The sequence below is a fragment of the Taudactylus pleione genome, unplaced genomic scaffold (assembly GCF_031769625.1).
Source record: "Taudactylus pleione unplaced genomic scaffold, aTauple2 ptg000398l, whole genome shotgun sequence".
Taxonomy (NCBI): domain Eukaryota; kingdom Metazoa; phylum Chordata; class Amphibia; order Anura; family Myobatrachidae; genus Taudactylus; species Taudactylus pleione.
In genome coordinates this window covers 834039-853984 of record NW_028284800.1, presented here as the reverse complement: position 1 = coordinate 853984, position 19946 = coordinate 834039, and the positions used below count along the sequence as shown (strand labels likewise).

Below are 19946 nucleotides of genomic sequence, written 5' to 3'. Positions count from 1 at the left end.
ATAGGGCACAATGCAGTGTCAGCTTTATGCTGCCGGCTATGGACTGCTGACTAATGCGCATGTGTGCCGGACAGCTGGCACTAAGCAAATCCTGAAAGCCGGAAAGGCCTTTGCTCTGTCCCCATTGCCGGCAGTGGTGATCGTACAGCTAAAGCCAATTATGGATGCCGTAAGCAGTAGAGTCACATATAGCATGGAGATAAGCTTACCATTGTTTATAAAATACTGGTTATGGCTCGTTCATAAATGTCCTACATAACATGGTGCATATATCACAAATATGCTGCCATCCATTGCAGACTATTTAGTCAACCACAGAACAAGTAACAAATGACAGCAAAAAAGGGATAAATACGATGTGACCTGTACTACAGTATACTTTATGGTAGCTTGTTTGTTTTTTTACATTGGCATTGTTTTTCTCAGAGGAAATATTTTTTTGCCACTTTCCTTTATTAAAGGAAATATTTTTATGTACTTGCATTGCATGTGGAGGTCACGTTCAGCATTAGAGCTATTTTGTTTAAATTCTGATTTGCTTTGTTTTAAATTATGTTTTCTGTGAAACTTCAGATTTAACTCTTTATATGGGACAATGTTAATTTATGTTGTCCAAAAAAATAACACACGGATGGGCAGAGACGGGGCTATATTTACAAAGTGGCCACTTTTGTAAGTCACCACTTCTCAGCGTGTGGAGCTGAAAATTGAAAGCACAACTCACTTTCAGCTGAAAGCCCGGCATTGCTTACACCTAGGGCCTGATTCAGAGCCGGACGCGGGCCCCTCGCATAGCTGTGGGTGACCACCATTTGGCCAGCCACCCCCCCTGCCCGCCTCCAAAACGGTGCGAGCTGTCGATCAAAAACGACAGCCGCCGCCTTTTGGTGCGAGACCCGGAGCGTCGGAGCGCCCATCGCTAGCCGGGTCTCGCGCATGCGTACGTCATAGCCGGCTCCGGCGTGCGCATGCGCAGTGGCCAAACATCGACCCGCTTGCGAGCGGGTCTGAATCAGGCCCTAATGTGAGTGCCGCTATTTACATATGTTTATTGTGTATATTTATGATGAAGTTGTAATATTAAAATCTATTACTCTCCAGTGTCCTGCTGCCTATATGTGTATACAACGTATAACTTTGTTACTCAAACTTCATTTGTAGATACTTCATTGTAGACAGAATTGAAGTACTTAAAAGAGTACTTCAAAAACCGTGAGTCACAAAGCCGAATCAGACATTATTTCAGCACAAAACTGAAAAGGTTAATAGCCCCTGAGTCTGAACATAAAGAAATATACCAGCCCTCAGCTTTAGGTATATTATACATAGTACCAGCTGCACAGCAACAATGCCACATGTAATTACAAAACAGAACAATTATTGTCAGCACTTATCCCCACTGCAAAGCTAGTATGCATATGTGAAGCATAACTGGTCGCTCCAGAGAATGCGTCTACACTGATTCAAAGTGCAGTGGTGGCGTGCCTTACACCATTGTAGCCAATGTTTGGCATTCTGATCTGGAATTTGTATGCTGCTGCACAGCCATAGAAACACAATGCTCAAAGCCCCTGCCGCATAGTACTGACATCTCTTCCAGAAACAGGTTGGAAATGGAAGTGAGCGTTGCAACCGAGGACAGCTGTTGTATATGCGCATGGGTGGATTTAGGGGCCAGGCCGTCCCTAGGCCAAATGTTAATGGGTCACCCGCCTAAATGGAAATGTCTACCATTGTCTTTCTTGGGGAGAGCTAATTTACTCAAAATGGCCTCGTCTGCTATATCCTTTGCAATCACTCCCTATAATCTTGACTAAAGCAGATGTACAATTCATAAATGCCCTGTTTCATAAATTTATCTGGAAGGGGGACCGTTCTCGAATTGCTCTATGAAAACTTTGCCAACCAAAATCAGATGGAGGCATACATTGTTATGCGCCCTTCTTACGACATTACAAACCTCTGTCTACACCAACAACTCATTGGAACAAGAATTTTTGGGCGACATGGACTTAATTTGCTGTCTCCACCAATATGACCAGGAAATTCCAGACCCTGTAAAACTAAACCCTCTTTCATGGACAACCAGAAAAATTTGGCACATCCTTCGGCATAAGTCCGTCTTAAATGCCTTTCATTCCTTTAATTCAGAACCCTAATTTTCTAGGCGACATGGTTGCTCACCCCTTCACTTTGTGGAGATTGGCAGGGATACAAAATATTACATCTCTGGTATCCACAGAGAACAAACGTCTCCTCACCTTTGTAGAAATTTCTTTGCAATTTGCCATGGTCAGCCCTTATCCTCTGGTACACCTTCAAACAAGCTTTTATGTCACACATGTTCTTGAACATTTTTCGGATGGGGTTTGGGCATACATGCCTACCCTCCCGGTTTTCGCAGGAGGCTCCTGATTTCTCGGGTAACCCCCCCCCCCCGTACCCCCGGAAGGGTAGGCACTTCTCCCGCATTCTGCCCACTTCCTAGTGAAGTGGGCAGAATGGGGAGGATGTTAGCGGGGATCGGCGGTTCTGAGCGTTGGGGGGGGGTCTAATGGCACGATTCTATGAGAATTGCATCATTTAGCCCCGCCCCTAGTGGAAATATGGAAAATAGCATTGAATTCCGCGAGGGTGCAGGGCTTAACGACGCGATCCGGCCAGCTCGTTCCCAGCTCTGCTTACCTGCTTCACCTCCCTGGGCATCTCCCGGGGAGGAATATTAAATAGTCGGCAAGTATGGGTTTGGGACAATACTTTGGATTGCTTCCTGATGCAACCTGTACCTATCTATAAAGCTATATCGGTCCACTATACATTTTTGAGGGATGTTTTGGACCACACTAGACTTGCCCACTTTTCCGGGCGGCCGGGAGCTACATCCGATTTTCGGGAGCCTCCCGGCCATTCTGGGAGAGTGGACAAGTATGTGTATAGGTGGATGGGAAAGAATTAGTGCATAAGAGATGTGGGCAGCATACGACTGTGTCATTTACTGTTCTTTTTAACACATCTTATCAATGCTTAAATGGACTACTGGAAAAAAATACGCAGACTATGTTGACCTTTCATAACTAAATTGTGAATGTGTACATTTTCTATTGTTTTAGCTGTATTCTAGTTGTGACTCATACTGTAGGTAACTTTAGACAAGTCTCGGCAAGCTTATATTACTTTTGTGTTAAGCTACTTCTGATGGAGCCTCAGGAATAACGGTTGCATGAAGGATTTCTGGGGCTCCATTGAGCGGAGCTGTTGGTTGTGATTATTCACCAGGGAATGCAGCTTTATCAGAGACGCAGTGCAAGGTCATGTTAACGCTCACAACGGATTTTACATTCATGGTTAATGCACTACATTATTTAGATTTAGTGATCTTTGGGGGTAATTCAATTCAGCAGAGGTTGGACAGTGCTGGGAGGGAGCTCCTGGAGCTATTCAATTGACTGCGCTGTTAGAGCGACTAAATGATTTCTTCTCGCACCCTCCTGAGGATGCGAGGAGAAATACGACTAAAGTGCTGGGCGTGAGGCTGTTTTCTGGCTTAGAACGGCGCTAACAGCCTCGTGGCCGGCACTTTAGTTGGAGAATGCCGGTTCTTGCGACTAAACACCCAGGTTATGTCGCAAGAACCGGCATTCTCCGACTTAACTTGTAAGTGTCGACTAAACAGCGCGTTGAATTGAATAACTCCGGGACCAATTTCCTGGCGAAATTCAACTCCCACTGAATAGAATTGCCCCCTTTTAATTATAGATTAAATTTGACTATTCCTATGCATCTGATAAGTAGGTTGCACAGATGACTTTCAGTCACATAATCTGAAGAGATTAATTTACTAACAGAGATTTCTTGTTTTCAGTTCATTTTGTCCTATGTGCTCCGATACACAATCAAATATTTTGACTCTGATAAAATAATTGTGTTGTGTTATATGAAAATTTGTGTATCTTTGTGTATTTCATTTTGATTTTTAGCAAATATTAGTGTGTTTACTCAAATTTTTCATTGTTTATTTTTCTAAAAACCATATAGAACACACTAATAATAATAATAATAATAATAATAATAATAATAATAAAGTTGTGCTTGACTTATTAATATCTAGGGTATATATAATACATGCATTACACTGCATCAGTTCAAACATGTTTTAATGACATTTCAAGCATTTTTCTGAGCACAATTTTTGGGGTCAATTTTACACAATTACAACATAACGCTCTATCCAATTAGCCGCCATGATCTTGCGGGTGCGAGTCATCTCGGCAATGGCCACACTTTTCGGCAACCCGAATTCACATAAAAATGCTCGCAGCCAGCCCCATAAGGCTCGAGGCAAAATGATGCAAATTCAGGCTCGGAGCAGGCTGCGAGGGGTGCGAGATGCGGTGCCGTTGCTGGGTTTTAACGTTGTGGCAACGGCACATTGCACCCTTCGCAAACCATTAGATTGAGCCCATAAAGTGGAGACTGATTAAGGCCAGAACCTTACATAGGAAGAGTGGTAGAACAACTATATTTGAAAAATTATTTATTTTAATTCAAATACAACAAACCTGCAATTTTGGCAGAGAAATGGTTTGCTAGCTGGTTTCTATAGGCTTTGAATGTGTTGATGAAGGCCCCATAAATGAGCTCATTGGCCTCAAATGTTAGATTTAATTAATCTCACTGCCCTGGGGCCCGTCTATTGTTTTGCGAGTTATTCTAACGCATTTCCAGCAAATTTTCAAAACGCTGTTACATTGGGCGATTTGTATACCTAATTTTAGGAACATCTGGAGGACTACTTGCGTCGCGTAAAGCGTGGGTCTGGCAGGTCAGCTATGCAACTCATTCTATTACATATGGTGATTGGAAAATCGTGGGAAATATGCTGGAATTGTGCCTGTTTTGCGAAATCACTACCTTTTACATTTCCTCTACGGTGTTCTCCCCAGAAAATTTTTCCAGCCGGGTGGCATCAAGAAGTAGCCGGGTGGGGGTCTTCACAATAATAAAATGTTTTAAACCCTGACCTTATAATGATTTAAACTTGAAATAACATTTTATATATTAATTATCCTCTTATTATTAGAGGCCCAGTCGTCGGATTATGAAAAAGCTGCAAAGTCTGTAGGATCTGGTCCTTTTTATACAGCTCCCCGATACTGTCCCCACATGCAGGCTCCCAAAGTGCTGGCTGGAAGGGTGTTTCTTGCCGGATGATGCACCCGCAAAAAAACAGCCTAGGGAGAAAACTGCTCTATATGTAGAACTAGAGATCTGTCTATAAAACGACACAATGGGCCTGATTCCGAAATGCGTTTTCAGTGTTTGCCTTTTTTCCCAGTCGCACGTCTGCGACTTCGTAGCCCTTCCTTGGTGTACAGTCGTGTGTTTGAATGTGTATGGGCTGAGATGCTCACTTTCGGCATCCATAGACGCTGGAATACCGCTTGGTGCATCTTTAGATGCACAATCACAAATTGCACCAGCCCTATGGCAGGTGCAGATTTTCAGTCTGAGTATGACTTCCTATATGAGCGATTAAGCGCCCGTGCAGGCAATCATTCCCTTCAGTCTGAGTATGACTTCCTATGTGAGCGATTAAGCGCCCGTGCAGGCAATCATTCCCTTCAGTCTGAGTATGACTTCCTATATGAGCGATTAAGCGCCCGTGCAGGCAATCATTCCCTTCAGTCTGAGTATGACTTCCTATTTGAGCGATTAAGCGCCCGTGCAGGCAATCATCCCCTTCAGTCTGAGTATGACTTCCTATGTGAGCGATTAAGCGCCCGTGCAGGCAATCATCCCCTCGAGGCTCCCATATCACACCCATAAGACCATTTCCATGCATCTGAATAGCCACCTCCCACACACGGCCCAAGAATGCCCAATATAATTCTCGGTGCGTACACCTAGACTAGAGGTGGGCAATAAGCGGCCTCCCAGATTTTGTAAAGCTACACATCTCAGCATGCCCTGCTACAGTTTTGCTATTTGGCAATGCTAAATATGTTGCAATGCATGCTGGTATTTGTAGTACAACAACAGCTGGAGGGTCGCTTATTGCCCACCCCTGACCTAGACGCATGCACAGTAAAGATAAAAAATAGCACAGCTACGTCTGATATCGACATATCGTGCGACTCAGAATCAGGCCATATTTATTTTACATACTGACGTGCAATTAGATTATTGTCTCCACAAAGTACGTTAAATTGTACTGAACTGTCTAAATGAATTACTGGAGCATAGTGCTTTCACTAGTCACTCAATTTATAACCAGAACTTTCTTCAGTGGGGTTCATGGGTGCCATTTCCTTGGTGCCACCTTCATCTACGCTAGTGATACTCCAGATTACATTAAACTTCGACAGAGGACCTACTATTCTGCTTAGGTTACAGTCAAAATGTCTCGCCTGTGCCCCTCCCATAGCCCAGCATCTATTGTGACAGTATCACCAGAGATGGCGCTGGTGAGCAGCAGATTCTGTATGGGGCCTAGAGAAGAAAAGGACTGTGGGAACACGTTGAGACGCTACCCTTTGCACAGAGCCCAGGTGGGGCTGGAGCAGTCAGACAGTCCACGTGGGACTGCAATCGGAGACCAGTGTGTTCAGACCTACAGGAGCTAGGGAGAACCCTAAAACTCTAAAAGACTGTGAGCTGAGACTGCAACTGTGAGGCTGCGGAAGCCAGCCAGCCAGCTAAAGACCAGTCCGGAGCCTGTGTCAGGACAGCTGATAATTGAGAAGCCAGAGGCCAAGTCAGGCCAGACTAACTATCCCAGTGTTACTCTGCAGGAAGCAGAGTGTGAGACTGAGAGACTTTGGACTTTATTTGCAGACTAGCTGCCCAAGGTTGGTCAGGGGCGAATAAATAAGCCCCTGAATGGGGGCTAGGCTGTTTGTTGTTTTCCATTTGATTTATGCTGACAAGTAAAGCTCCATTTATTTGATTTTACCACAGAAGCTGTGTGTGGACCCTGATTCTAGCTCCTAACACTGCACCAATACACCCCTCTACTGAGCTAAGTACCCCACAATATTACACTATGTATTGATATTATGACATGAGAAAGTCTGAGAGTCAGTACTACACTACCCCCGCGGGAATGGGGGTGCCAGGTTAAGGATCCCATGAAGCTGGAATGTGGGTTGGGTACTATAAATAAAGTAATGAGACGATTTGCATCATGACACAGGTGGGAGCCAGCTCGGTGCTGGACACATGCTTCCTCCCACTCTGAATGTTTTCCTAATTCAATTCTCCATGTAATTTGTGGATCTGGCTGTACATTTTGTAAAAGTCTATAAGAACTGGCTGGTTTGCATCTCCTACACTTACAAAATTATTCACTAGTGTGTAATATAAGTTTTTTTTTTTTTTTTACAGTGTGTCTCTTTATATCTTTATATTGTTGTGAATATTCACCTGATTGTATTTTGTTTGTGTAATGCCCCAGATTTATCCAGCAGACTGCCCCCCCCCCCCCAAATCACACAAGGTGTGTGATCATAGAGCAGAGAAAAGCCCTGTTTTGCTGTAAACAGGGCTTTTCTCTGCTTGTTGCTATTCACAGAGGGCCTGATTCAGAGCCGCTCGTAATCGGCCGCTCGTTCGCTTCGAGCGATGTTCGCATATCTGCGCATGCGTATGGGTTGTAATGCGCATGCGCCAACCAGTCTTTGCGGTCGGAAATCGAGCGCTCGCAAAATAGCGAGTGCCTGCTAATTTGAGTGACAGGATGAGGCGTTTGTGGGTGGTAACAGGGGAAGGTGCTTGAAAACGGGGAGTGGTGATCCGAACGCAGGCGTGACAAACGGTCAAAACGGGCGTTTTAAGGGTGTGCATAATTAACAAAGCAGCGTCATCGACCACGTCACTTGGTTGTTTCTTAGCCTGAACTGTTCGCATGATTGCGGTAGGAAAATCCTACCACAAGCACTGCGAGCAGTACAGACGCCTTTCGATGTACTCGATTAATCAAATAAATAGCGGAGATGACGTAGGATGCCAGCGGCCAGGGGGCGTCTTTACAAAATAGCGAGCGCATGTTTCGTTCGCTCGCACAGACATAGAGGCGTCAACAGACCACTAAGAGCAAGCGCTCAATTTAAATGGCCGGCCCCTTTTTCTGAACGAGCGAGCGCAATAGCGTCCGGCTCTGAATCAGGCCCAGAGCGAGTTACCGTGGAGAAGTGCGAGTCCTTAAAGCAGGGGTCAGGGAACTTTTTTACCTTTTACCCCAAAATATATTTAGATACGCCGACGTTACCCCCTTGATTTGAAAGGTAGGAAATCCTATAGTAGTGCCCCAATATAGTGCCCCTGTAGCAGTGCCCCCATATAGTGCCCCTGTAGAAGTGCCCCTGTAGCAGTGCACCTGTAGCAGTGCCCCCATATAGTGCCCCTGTAGCAGTGCCCCCATATAATGCCCCTGTAGCAGTGCCCCCATTTAATGCCCCTGTAGCAGTGCCCCCATATAGTGCCCCTGTAGCAGTGCCCCCATATAATGCCCCTGTAGCAGTGCCCCCATATAGTGCCCTTGTAGAAGTGCCCATGTAGTAGTCCCCAATGTAGTGCCGCTTGTACAAAAATAGAAAAAATACTTACCTTAATCCCCGCTCCTGCATCTGCCGCCGTCCTGTCCGCCCGGCTGCTCCTCGGAACTATGGGAGAGACATCATGACGTCTCTCCCATAGTGCGCATGGAGAGAGCCGGAAGCTGGAGTTCAGAAGAGAACTCCAGCCTCCGGCTAACGCGGCGCTGCAGGGAAGGAGCCGGGCGCCCGCTGGTAATAACATGTCAGCGGGCGTCTGGCTTAGAGCCTCCCTGCGGCGCCGGGCTGGAAGTCACTGGCGCCGCACCCGGCACCAGTGACCTCCATTCCTGAGGGTAATGGACAGACAGCCGGGCATGCAATGATTAATATGCATGCCCGGCTGTCCGTCCATTACCCCCAGGAATTACATTTTTACCCCATTTGGGATAATTTACCCCTGTTCCCCGACCAGTGCATTAAAGAATGGAAAGCTGAGCTTTCTGCTTCTCCTGTGTGTTCAGATTCACCATCTCAGGAAGGATGGCGTAATCTGAACACTGCCACAAAGCGGGCACTTCCTTGTCTTCTGCCTGATACCCGGCACTTGCTCCACCCCTTAACATTCCAGCATCCACAGCAGCCTCTCCTGAACTGTAACCCGGCACATGTGCAGAAGGGACCTGGCTGCCAATTCCTCTCTTCCCAGAGAGGACCGCAGCTTAAAACAGCATCGCCGGTCCGATATATACTGAAAAGAAGCAATTAATTTACGCAAATCTTCATGAATAGACCCAATGGGCGGGATGCACTAACATAGTGCGCCACTTACCGCCATGCTTCACATTTGTACTGATGCATATGCACTAACGTATGCGATCAGTACAGCAAAGGACAGCTCTTCAGTACAGCAAAGGACAGCTCTTCAGTACTGCAAAGGACAGCTCTTCAGTACTGCAAAGGACAGCTCTTCTGATAAGAACTGTCCTTTGCGATCTGCCCTGCGCAGTGGACTTCCAGGTTTATGACCCGGGAGTCCATCTGCGCATGCGCAGGGTGATGCAGAGGCCGCGGGGCATGCTGGGAGGAATCCGATTGGATCCCTCATAGCAGAGCGATGCGGTAGAAGCCCATAGGCTTCTATAGGGTAACACCAGCAAAAGCTGGCGTTACCTTGCGCATCGTAGCCCGGAGGCCAGGAGAATAATGCATACGGAAAATGCGGTAAACTGGGTTTTTACCGCATTTTCCGTTTAGTGTATCTTGCCCCAGAACATGAATAGACCCCAGAGTACCAACCAATCAGCTCCTAACTGTCATTTTTCAAACACAACCAGTAAAGTGACTGTTAGGAGCTGATCGATTGGTACTTTATCTCCATCCACTTTATCTCTCTCCAAGGCTTAGTACATAGACCCCATAGACCCTACAGTGAGAAGTGGCCAGGAGCGGAACTCCAAGACTGTATTGCTGGAACATTACACCTGTTTCACCACGATAGTCGGAAATGTATCTTACAGCTTCATTAATCTATGTTGTCGCTGTTGGTTACCAACCTTTAATTGTTCACTGTATTCAGTTATGTTACTTTCCATAACCCTCTACACATACAAGCCCTTCTTCATGTATTCTACTTGTCCAAGGGGGAGATGTACTAAGCTCTGGAAAGTGATAAATCAGAGAGTGATAAACTACCAGCCACTCAGCTCCTAAGTCTCATGTTACAGGCTGTGTTTGAAAAATGACAGGAGCTGATTGGTTAGTAGTTTATCACTCTGCAATTTATAAGTTTCCAGAGCTTAGTACATCTGCACCAAAATGTCTACCCATTTATTTTCACTAAAATGTATTAATTAGGCCTCAGATTGAGATTCAGATTGAGGAAAGTCCAATAGCATAATAGTGTAACCACATGAAGCAAAGTCACACAACACTTATGCTGGGTACACACTAGACGATGTGTACCCAGCCCGATATTGGCAGCGACGGGGCCCTACAGGGGAGCCGGCATCCGCAAATGCATACACATACACACTTGCCGATGTGGGCAGCGACTGTGGGGGCCATGCTGCATTCGTCATCATGCAGTTTGACCTTTCCACCGTAAGGAGTTTAACAATTATATACTAAAGAATGGGAACAGGTTCTAAAGGAGCGCACCTTCACAGTCAAATGTGTATAGACAACATATCCATATCTATAATATACAATGGATGCTGTGATTAACAAATGAATAAAATGAAAACCTAAACCTAACCAAATGGCAAGCACTCAGGAATGCGTATATGACCTGTAAGTAGATGGTATAAAAAGTCCTGGGTTCTCCCTTGTGGATTACTTTCTGGTCAGGACACAGCAAACACCTCCTTGTTGACGCGTTTCGGTTCACCTGAACCTTTTTCAAGACATCTTAGAACAGTCCGTAACCTTGGATTATGGACTGGTTTTTTTTTTCTTATTGTTTTTTTTTTATTGCTGCTGATTGTGTTTGCTACATTTTTATTTGGACTTGCATCTGAGCTCCCTGTATCTATTTGAAGTGTCTTTGGGTGTAAACATCTTAGGTTTTTCAAATGATGTGAAGGAATTCCGTGTTAAAGAAACTGCTACATGCACGAACCAAGAGGAGTCTGATGTAAGTTTTTTGTATCTGATGAAGACATCTTAAAGATACCTTTATGTGCATGACACAATGTAGTCCCAATGTAAGTGTGGTGTACATGATATTCCTAAGCGTGTGGTAAACCGTGCTTAAGAGAAACCTTTATGTGCATGAAGCAAGACACATTCAATGTGCAGCGTTCCTGTAGAGATAGCAGGAAAGAAAATACCAAATACAAAGATTCTACAGTTCACTCATTTTATTCATTTGTTAATCACAGCGTCCATTGTATATTATAGATATGCATATGTTGTCTATACACATTTGACTGTGAAGGTACGCTCTTTTAGAACCTGTTCCCATTCTTTAGTATAAAGTTTATTTAGAGTGTGGTGAACCCTCATAGGTGCAGGTTTAGAAGGAGCAGCAATTTTATTAGCGCATGTATAGGTCTATCTATATATCTGTATGGCTGTCACACTTTGCGATTGGTGGGGGAGCATCCTAAATATTTGCGCTGTCCCCCCTTATTTCTTTGGCAATGTGGGAGGGGGAGCAATAACGTGGCATGAGCAATCATTTTGAAAAGTTGTCTCCTGCTTTTAAGCACATGTAGTTGTTCCTTTTAGTGTCAAGTGGTTTTACAAGTTTTGGAGGTATGCAAAGCAATCAAGTCAAGTAATATGATTTAGTTGGGTTCTCCTCATACCTTTATATCATCACTTACTGCTGGAGTTCATTGTTATTCTAACCTGCTATTCTCTCTTCCCTCTCAGTCAGCAGTGACCTTCAGACCTTATGTATGTCTGTTATGAAAAATACTTTTTATTCTTAATCAAATCTTTTTCTTTAAGTGCATCTATGATTAGCACATTTCAGAGTGCTTTGGTTTTTGTTTAAATTGTGCCTAACGTGATGACATCTAGTTAAAAAGTTCTTGTTTTGTTGTTGTTTTTGTAAAGGGCAGATGTTTCTGACACCCTGTATTTTGCTGCGTCACCTCTGGCACCAAAAATTAGTGTAAAGACATTTATGGACTGATGATCCCATTAACTTCTGGTGTGTACTAGGGACTTTTCTAAATCCTGTTTTAATCATGTTTCTGTCACTTAGATGCAGTAAGTGTGCTGTTGTCACATGTCGCAGTCTGATGCCGTGTTAGGTATGACTGGAATGCGGATTTAACAAACAATCAGTGACCCGTGAGCCTGTTTGTTACGGTATGCGGTCAGGAAGCCGGCGGTCGGCATTTCGATTGTGAAATCCCGGCATGGGACTACTGATAGGCATCATAATCCTGACGCCTATCATTATCCACCCGCCAAAATCCTGACGCCCGGCACACCGAACGAAGGTAAGGCCGGGCGTCGGGAGTGGACAGCCACTGGGGGGGGGGATAAGTTTAGGGGCTCCAGGGGGGACTTGGGGTTAGGCACCCCCTGGGAGGGTTAGGTTTAGGCTACGGGAAGGGGAGGTTAGGTTTAGGCACCCCTGGGGAGAGGTTAGGGTTAGGCACTAGGGGGGAGGTTAGGGATAGGCACCCCTAAATGAGGGTTAGGGTTACGGGGGGGAGGGTTAGGGATATTACCCTGTCGGGATCTTTAGTCTTCTGCCATCCGGGGTCGGTATTACATCCGCTGGGCTTATGTCCGGCGGTAAGTTGTACCGATTCCATTTGTTACAGGTGAATAGGCCAATTTATTAAAGGGTGAAACCCCGAGTTATTAAAGGATGTAAACAAAATCTTGGTCCATTTTTTTTTTTGGGGGGGGGGGATTAAATGTGCAAAAGAGAGTATATTTTGCAATATAACACTAGAATTGTATAGGTCTTCACCTGTGCTTCCTGAAATCTTTGGGGACGGGCTGTAGATATAGGACCCTCTATGCCATGTCATCTTGCCAACTTTATAGTAGATGAGTGCTTCCATAAGCAAATGTTAAAAAAACAATAAAAATTCCACGGAACTGGAGAAATCCTTGATGGAAACCTGTTACAGGTGTTACATTGCCTGTGTACTGCTTTTATTGCATAGTAAGGTGTCTCTTCCCTGACTGCATGTAACATAGCGCAAGCTCAGGTAATTGCTTCCAGGTCAAGCTATTTGTGTTCACTATTCTATCCTCCATATCTCACAGCTCTCCTGGGCAGTTGTTTAATGAGGCACAGAGAAAGCCTCCCATAGGCACAGTGTAATAGTTCCAGGGTCGTACCTGTTGACAAATTCTCTTTATCTTTGTGTTTATTGACCTGTACACACATTTTGAGAGGAAGGAATAACATCAGTTGTTAGTTATAATGTTGTATAACTTTTCTAGAGAGTGCATCTAACAATATAGAAATTGAAGCTTCTCGAGGATCAGAATTCCCCCGTGGCCATATCATCTGCTTGTTCCAAATTGGTTTGAATTCTGCAACACAAAAAACTATTTGCAAACAAAGAGAGGGGCTGATTCTGAGCTGGGAGTAAAGCAAAAAGGAGTAAGTAACTTTGCACCTTGTCAAAACCATGCCACTGCTGGCTAAACGGGTGTTTTTGTTGGTGATCTAGCTTTTTCTGACATTGCCCTAAACCAGTTGTTTGCAAACTGGGTGCCTTGGCACCCTGGGGTGTCTCAGGAAGAGTGCAGGGGTGCCTCGGGTTCATGGTCCAGTTAATCAGTGTGATAGACAAAACCAGTGCTAATTGTGGCCAATCAAACATTATGTGGACAAAAAGAAGCACAGCCCTGTCAACCACCATATAATCTGCACCTAAGGGTGACATATATGCACAATTTACTTCATTTAATTTATGCTGAATTTCTCGATAAGAAACTTTTGTCCCAGGGGTTCCGTGGAAAAAATGCTAATACTCTAGGGCAGAGGTATTCAACATGTGGCCCTCCAGCTGCTGTTGAACTACATATCCCAGTGTGCCCTGCAACCGTTTTGCTATTAGAACATGTTAAAGCTTTGGCAGGGCATGCTGGGATGTCTAGTTTCTCACAGCTGGAGGCAGTGACGTAAGTTCATCCCAGAGGACCGGAGGCAAGTTATAATTTGGTGCCCCCCCATTACAGCCGCTGACACTGTATTGTAGCATTTTGCATGCAAATACAGCCACCATTGAGGAGTGAGACAGGAAGTTGTGGGTGAGGAGGGACATGTCAACTGACAAAAGAAGCTGAGGAGGAGCAGCGACACTAATGAGCAGGGACAGACTGTAGATAGACGGAGGCGGCAGCTGATGGTCTGATACGGAGCTCTCCATTAGTGTATGGTGGCTAATCAGGTGCCGGGAAGGGGTGCCATATATTGGGCGGCCATGACGGTACACTTCAGGTACATAACTACAGCCCTAAGTGGGGTGAATATATCGTGGGCAATGGAGGAGGTGCCCCTTAGGTGCTGGACCCCGGCGGCAGGCGCCTCCATTGTCTCCACACATATTGCAAAAACATGAGGTTTTGAACATGAATGCGCATCGACCCGTATTTTTGTGTAAATGCAAACAACCTGGAACGGAGTCCCAGCTCTTTACCAGGGTCGGTCTGTGACCCGGGACTTTGCCAGGTTGATAGATAGGGGTATTAATGATGTCGTTGACACTGGGTAAGTTCTACATTTGTATGCAAATTTCTTAATTTGAAGGAACAAAAAAGTCAGTAAATCAATTTTTTGGTTCTCAGTAAATAGCGACCTTAAGTGAATGTTTGGTCATTGCATGACATCCGCTAGCCAACAACTGCTTGTACTCATGGGCCTGATTCAAAGGAGGGCGTAGTACTGGGATTGTCTGCCTTTCCGGGGGGGCTGGGAGCAGCACCAGATTTTTGGGAGGCTCCCGGTCAAACAGGGAGGGTAGGCAAGTATGGTTTGGGCATCTGGCTACGCTGTTTCGCAGCACCGCAGCCTCCGTGGCAATATGTGAATAAAGTTTGAAGGGAGACTCTGCTCCAGGCAGGGAGTGCTCGGGGAGTCCATGTTGCATTGATGGTGGAGAGATGGGATTCGGCATCATACTTATACTCAGATATGCAAAGTTGGCGTTACAGTGTTTGCTACATCCGTTGCGCAGAACTACACAAGAGGAATGTTTAAACTGGCATTTGCAGATTTTCTCATTTGCGAGTTCGTGAGAAATTTCCAGCTGCACATGAACTGCGTCCGTCCACCTCTGAATAAGGCCCCATGTCCCATTTGCCTAGTGAGGAATGTTAAGTATATTGAGAAGGCCTGCTGTAATCGATAGCAACCAATCAATCAGCACAGTAAACGTTGCACTAATACAAGCAAACGTCTGATTGGTCGCAGTGGTTTATAGCAGATTTATGCTTTTGAATAATTTGCATCCATGGCATCTATTGTGGTTATTATTAATTATTCATGAGAAGGTAGCCTGTCCTAATCTTAATTACATCACTAACATATTTCAACATATACAAGTAAGAAAAGCAGACTTTGCAGATCCCCCTTCACTATCATTAAATCGGATTCTCTTGTTACTAGCAGGAAAAAATACAAAAATAGTTCAGGCAATAAGCATTCTTTATGCAGAAAGTGGTTGATTCCAACATTTTGAAACCCCATAGTAGCTTTGTCAAGAACATATCATTTCAGTGAGACATGGGGCTAAATTTAATAAGAATCGAGTTTGGGAAGTTTACAATCTCACGTGAGTTTAGGCATGTTTTTCATCTCGCAAATTTACTAAAGACAAACTCCAATGAGTTTGGAAGTGACTTCTCTCTTTTCACTGTTAAAACTCATGTGAGATTGCAAACTCGAAAAAACTCACCATCGGCCAAATTAGGAAGTACTTTACATGAAAAGATGCAACTCGCAAATTTACTAAGAATCGAGTTTCCAATCTCGTGTGAGATTGTAGCAAACTCGCTGTGGCATTGAAGTTTCAAATAGACCACCTCCTGAGCTGCAAGTTTGGCAGAAACATACACAGATCAGTGTGATTTGTGTATGTTTCTGCCTGTATACCTAATATAAATTGTTTTGAGATCCACGGCTTGGCCTGAACAACTTGGGGTGAGAATGCTTTGATCCTGGAGACCCGGTAATAGGGTCTCCGGGCTGTGGCATTACACCCCGGTCGTTTTGGGTTCGGTGCTGGTTTTAATTATAGGGGGACCCCTACGCAATTATTCCCCCCCCTATAATTAATACAGGACTGGCCCTGCAGCCTGGTGCTGGTACCTAAATTACGGTGGAACCCTACTCGTTTTGTTCCCGGTAATTTTAGATACCAGGACTGGCTGACAAGTCCGGGGCTGGTTAGGCTTTTGGGGGGGGGGGGCCATATGTAATTTTTTTATATATTTTAAGATGTTTTTTACAGGTACAACACACAAGCAGGTTACACATATCTCACTGATATGTGCAGGCTGCTTGTTCGGGTGAGTTTGGCAGAGAGAAAAAACTGCAAATCTCGGGTGAGTAATCTCATCTAAACTCTGCTTCACCATCAGAAAACTCACTTTCAGCTAAACTCACTTCTTAATAAATTTGCGAGTTGTTAAAGGATAAACTCCCCCGAGTTTCGGTGAAGCAAAGAGAGTTTAAAAAAATGAAAACTCGACCAAACTTAGTAAATTTACCCCAATGTCTCCTGTTTCCTAATTAGCTTTTTTTCTAGCTTTTCCAGTAGTGATACAGCCTGCACAGTCTCTAAAAGAGGTGTCCTGTATTATCATATTCATTTTATTTATCTTTTTGGAACGATCCCTCTCTATTTTGAATAAAAAAAAGATACTAGTGTCAGTAGTTAAATGAAATAATATAATTTTTATTTTTATTTTTTTATTGCTATATTTTAGCAGCTAAGTGCACACACGAGTAATTTTTAGTGTTCCTGGCAGAGCAGCACTGTGTACTGTATTCAGCACAGCTCTGAGCTAGGATTAGTCTGGGGAAACTTTCCGCATTGACTGTTGTGGAACAAAACAGACTGTACATGTTGATCTTCTGCACATTTCCATCCAAATTGTACATTGTGCTCTCTCAAAGTGTACCCATAAAAAGGGCCATTATATATATATATTTTTTTTTTATATAGAAAGGTCTTTTCTTTATTTTGGCAAAAAAACTAAATAGGACATTAATGGGACATAACCTACATAAAACTAATTGCTCAGAAAAATTGAGTTGTAATACACATAAAACTTTTAGATTCTTTCACATAAAAAAAAAAATAATAACAAACCAAATAATATACTGTATATGTATTTTCTAAGAGTTACCACCAAGGTTTTGTAAGTGGCAATAAAAATCCATGCATAAGGAGTTTATTCTTCGTGTATGAACGGAATTATAGCAGTCCAGTAACACACAAAATGTGATATAACACAACCTCCCCCATCTAGGAGAATGGTGGCAGTGACTGGAATACTTGCCATTGATTAGACCCTAACCCCTAGATCAGAGGTTCTCAAACTCCTCTATTACAGTCCAGGTTGTAAGGTTATCGATGCTTGAGCACAGGTGACTTAATTAGTACCTCAGTCAATTTGATTTAACATCTGGACTCAAGCATGGATATCCTTAAAACCCGGATTGTAATGGCAGCGTTTGGGAACCTCTGGTCCATTGTGAGAAGTAGAGGAGGTGTGACCATTGTTTTGTGGGTGTGGCCAGTGCCATGTGGGGTGTGCACACCATATGCTATCAGCACCAATGTTTCCCTAAGGATGGGATGTATTATGCATCTCATATTGTGAATAAGTAAATTATGAAAACTGCATTTAGTCTACAGCAGTGGTTCTCAATCGCAAGCTGTAAGTTTTCCCAACAGGTCATGTTATGTGGATTTCTGTCTGTGGAAGCAGGTGGGATAATTACTTACCCAGTAAAATAGATTAATTCACCTATGCATGAATAAAGACATTCACAAAGCAAGACCTGTTCGTGGTATTTGGGGACTGACGTTGAGAACCCCTGCTTTACAGGATAAGTGGAAATGTATTGTGCATTTGTTATATATTGAGCTGTAGGCACTTTTCCAGGAAAACATTTTCCAGGGACAAACTTTAAGCTTCCTGTGAAAATTGGGCACAGCTGGCAATTATGGTTGTACATCGCAAATGAGCTGGCAGGAATTCTACATAATGCGTTGGATATCAAGGATGCAACACCATAGTGCCAGCGGTTTGTGATTTGCCTGAGTCCCAGCCTTTTTCAAATAATACCACTCCTTGGTGAGATGTTTGGAAAAAGTTTATTACTGAAAATACTATACTATAATATAAATGTAAATGAGAACAGTGTTTTCCAACTCCAGTCTTCGGGGAACCCTAACAGTGCATGTTTTCCATGTCTCTTTGCAGATTCACATGCAAATTAATCATTACCACCTTTGATTTTTTAAAACATGACAGTCAGTAATGAGCACAACTGGGCTCCAGTAGAGTATGGAAAACACGCACTGTTAGGGTTCACTGAGGACTGGAGTTTGGAACCACTGATGAAGAATATCATCTGGCACTAGAAATTCCAATAGAGGCGACTAGTCCTTCAGTGTTTGCCGAGGTATGTAGATAGTCAACTCTCTACTGGCAGTGTATTGTTGGTGGACGATGGGTTTCTCCCTTATATGACAAAGAGCCTGCCTTGGTTAGAGCTAAGAGACAGTTCTGGGCATCTGAAGATAATGTAGGACTCTATAAACTCTGTGTAACATTTGTCATACCGGCAGCATGTTGTCCATCAACAATACATTGCCAGCAGAAGGGAGGAGATCCTGACCTTGGCAGACGTACGGGGACTTCCCCGTCAGAACAATGGGCATCTGTTAAGTAATATTCTGCATTAATGTTTAACTTGCTGTCTTCCATCCAAATCTGAATTTTCACTTTGAAATGTCGCTCTGTGACCATGAATTATTGGACATTATAACACTATTTGATCTATTTATTTATATTTTGATTTTTTTTTTCGCAGACTGAGGTTCCGCTGTCAAACAGATATCCTTTGGAATGCAGACTTGATATGTTAAACATGGGTGAGTGAAGATGCCATAGCGATAGTAATTGTTGCTGTTTTACTTTTAGAACCTAATGATTGGTGACATAATATTCTATTGGTTATGTATTTTTTTGTTTCCTGATTGTTGGTTTTTTCTGTTCCTTAAAGTGTTCCTATGGTGTACACACAGTGCAGGAAGCCATTGTGGGGGTGGAACCAAACTCCAGTCCGCCCCCATCGCTTTAGTATATAATACTCAGTGAGGTGGTCAGGTCATGGTGAGTTTATAGGTGACAGCCTCCTGAATGTTGGCTGTCTGTATTTTATGCCAGAAGAGTTCTACTATAGGTGCATGTCACAGAAACATGTAAGAGCCTGGGGTTCTTGCAATAATCTCAAGCCAAACATTACCAAAAGTCAATACCAAAAGGCATTTCCATGGGTCCACACTTACAGATTATACTGACACCATCCAGAAAGTGCATGGTGAGAGGGACCACAATTGTACTGTAGCAGCCACAAATTATGTTTTTTGTCCTGTTATTATAGTAAAGGGAATCAGTATAATTTACCGCCGGCCGGAGTGCCTAACCCTAACCTCCCCCCAAGTGCCTACCCCTAACCCCCCTCTAAGTGCCTAAACCTAACCCCCCCTTCCCCGCAGCCTAACCCTAAGTCTCGGGGGGGGGGCCTAACCCTAACCTCCCCCCAAGTGCCTAAACCTAACCCCCCCTTCCCCGCAGCCTAACCATAAGTCTCCGGGGGGGGGCCTAACCCTAACCTCCCCTGGGGGTGCCTAACCCTAGCCACCCCTTCCCCTAGCCTAACCCTAACCTCCCGGGGGGTGCATAACCCTA

The 19946-nt window shown here is 44.1% G+C and overlaps 1 protein-coding gene across 2 annotated transcripts in view; it reads left to right on the top strand.

Moving 5' to 3' along the window:
* Positions 1-19946, top strand: part of LOC148506659 (mitogen-activated protein kinase kinase kinase 3-like) — a 223137-nt gene that overhangs the window by 94196 nt on the left and 108995 nt on the right. For both annotated transcript variants that reach the window (XM_088446422.1, XM_088446421.1), the window contains exon 2: positions 19066-19126. In XM_088446422.1, coding sequence (XP_088302548.1) covers positions 19114-19126 — 13 coding nt within the window. In that variant the 5' untranslated portion in view covers positions 19066-19113. The remainder of the gene's footprint in view (positions 1-19065; positions 19127-19946) is intronic.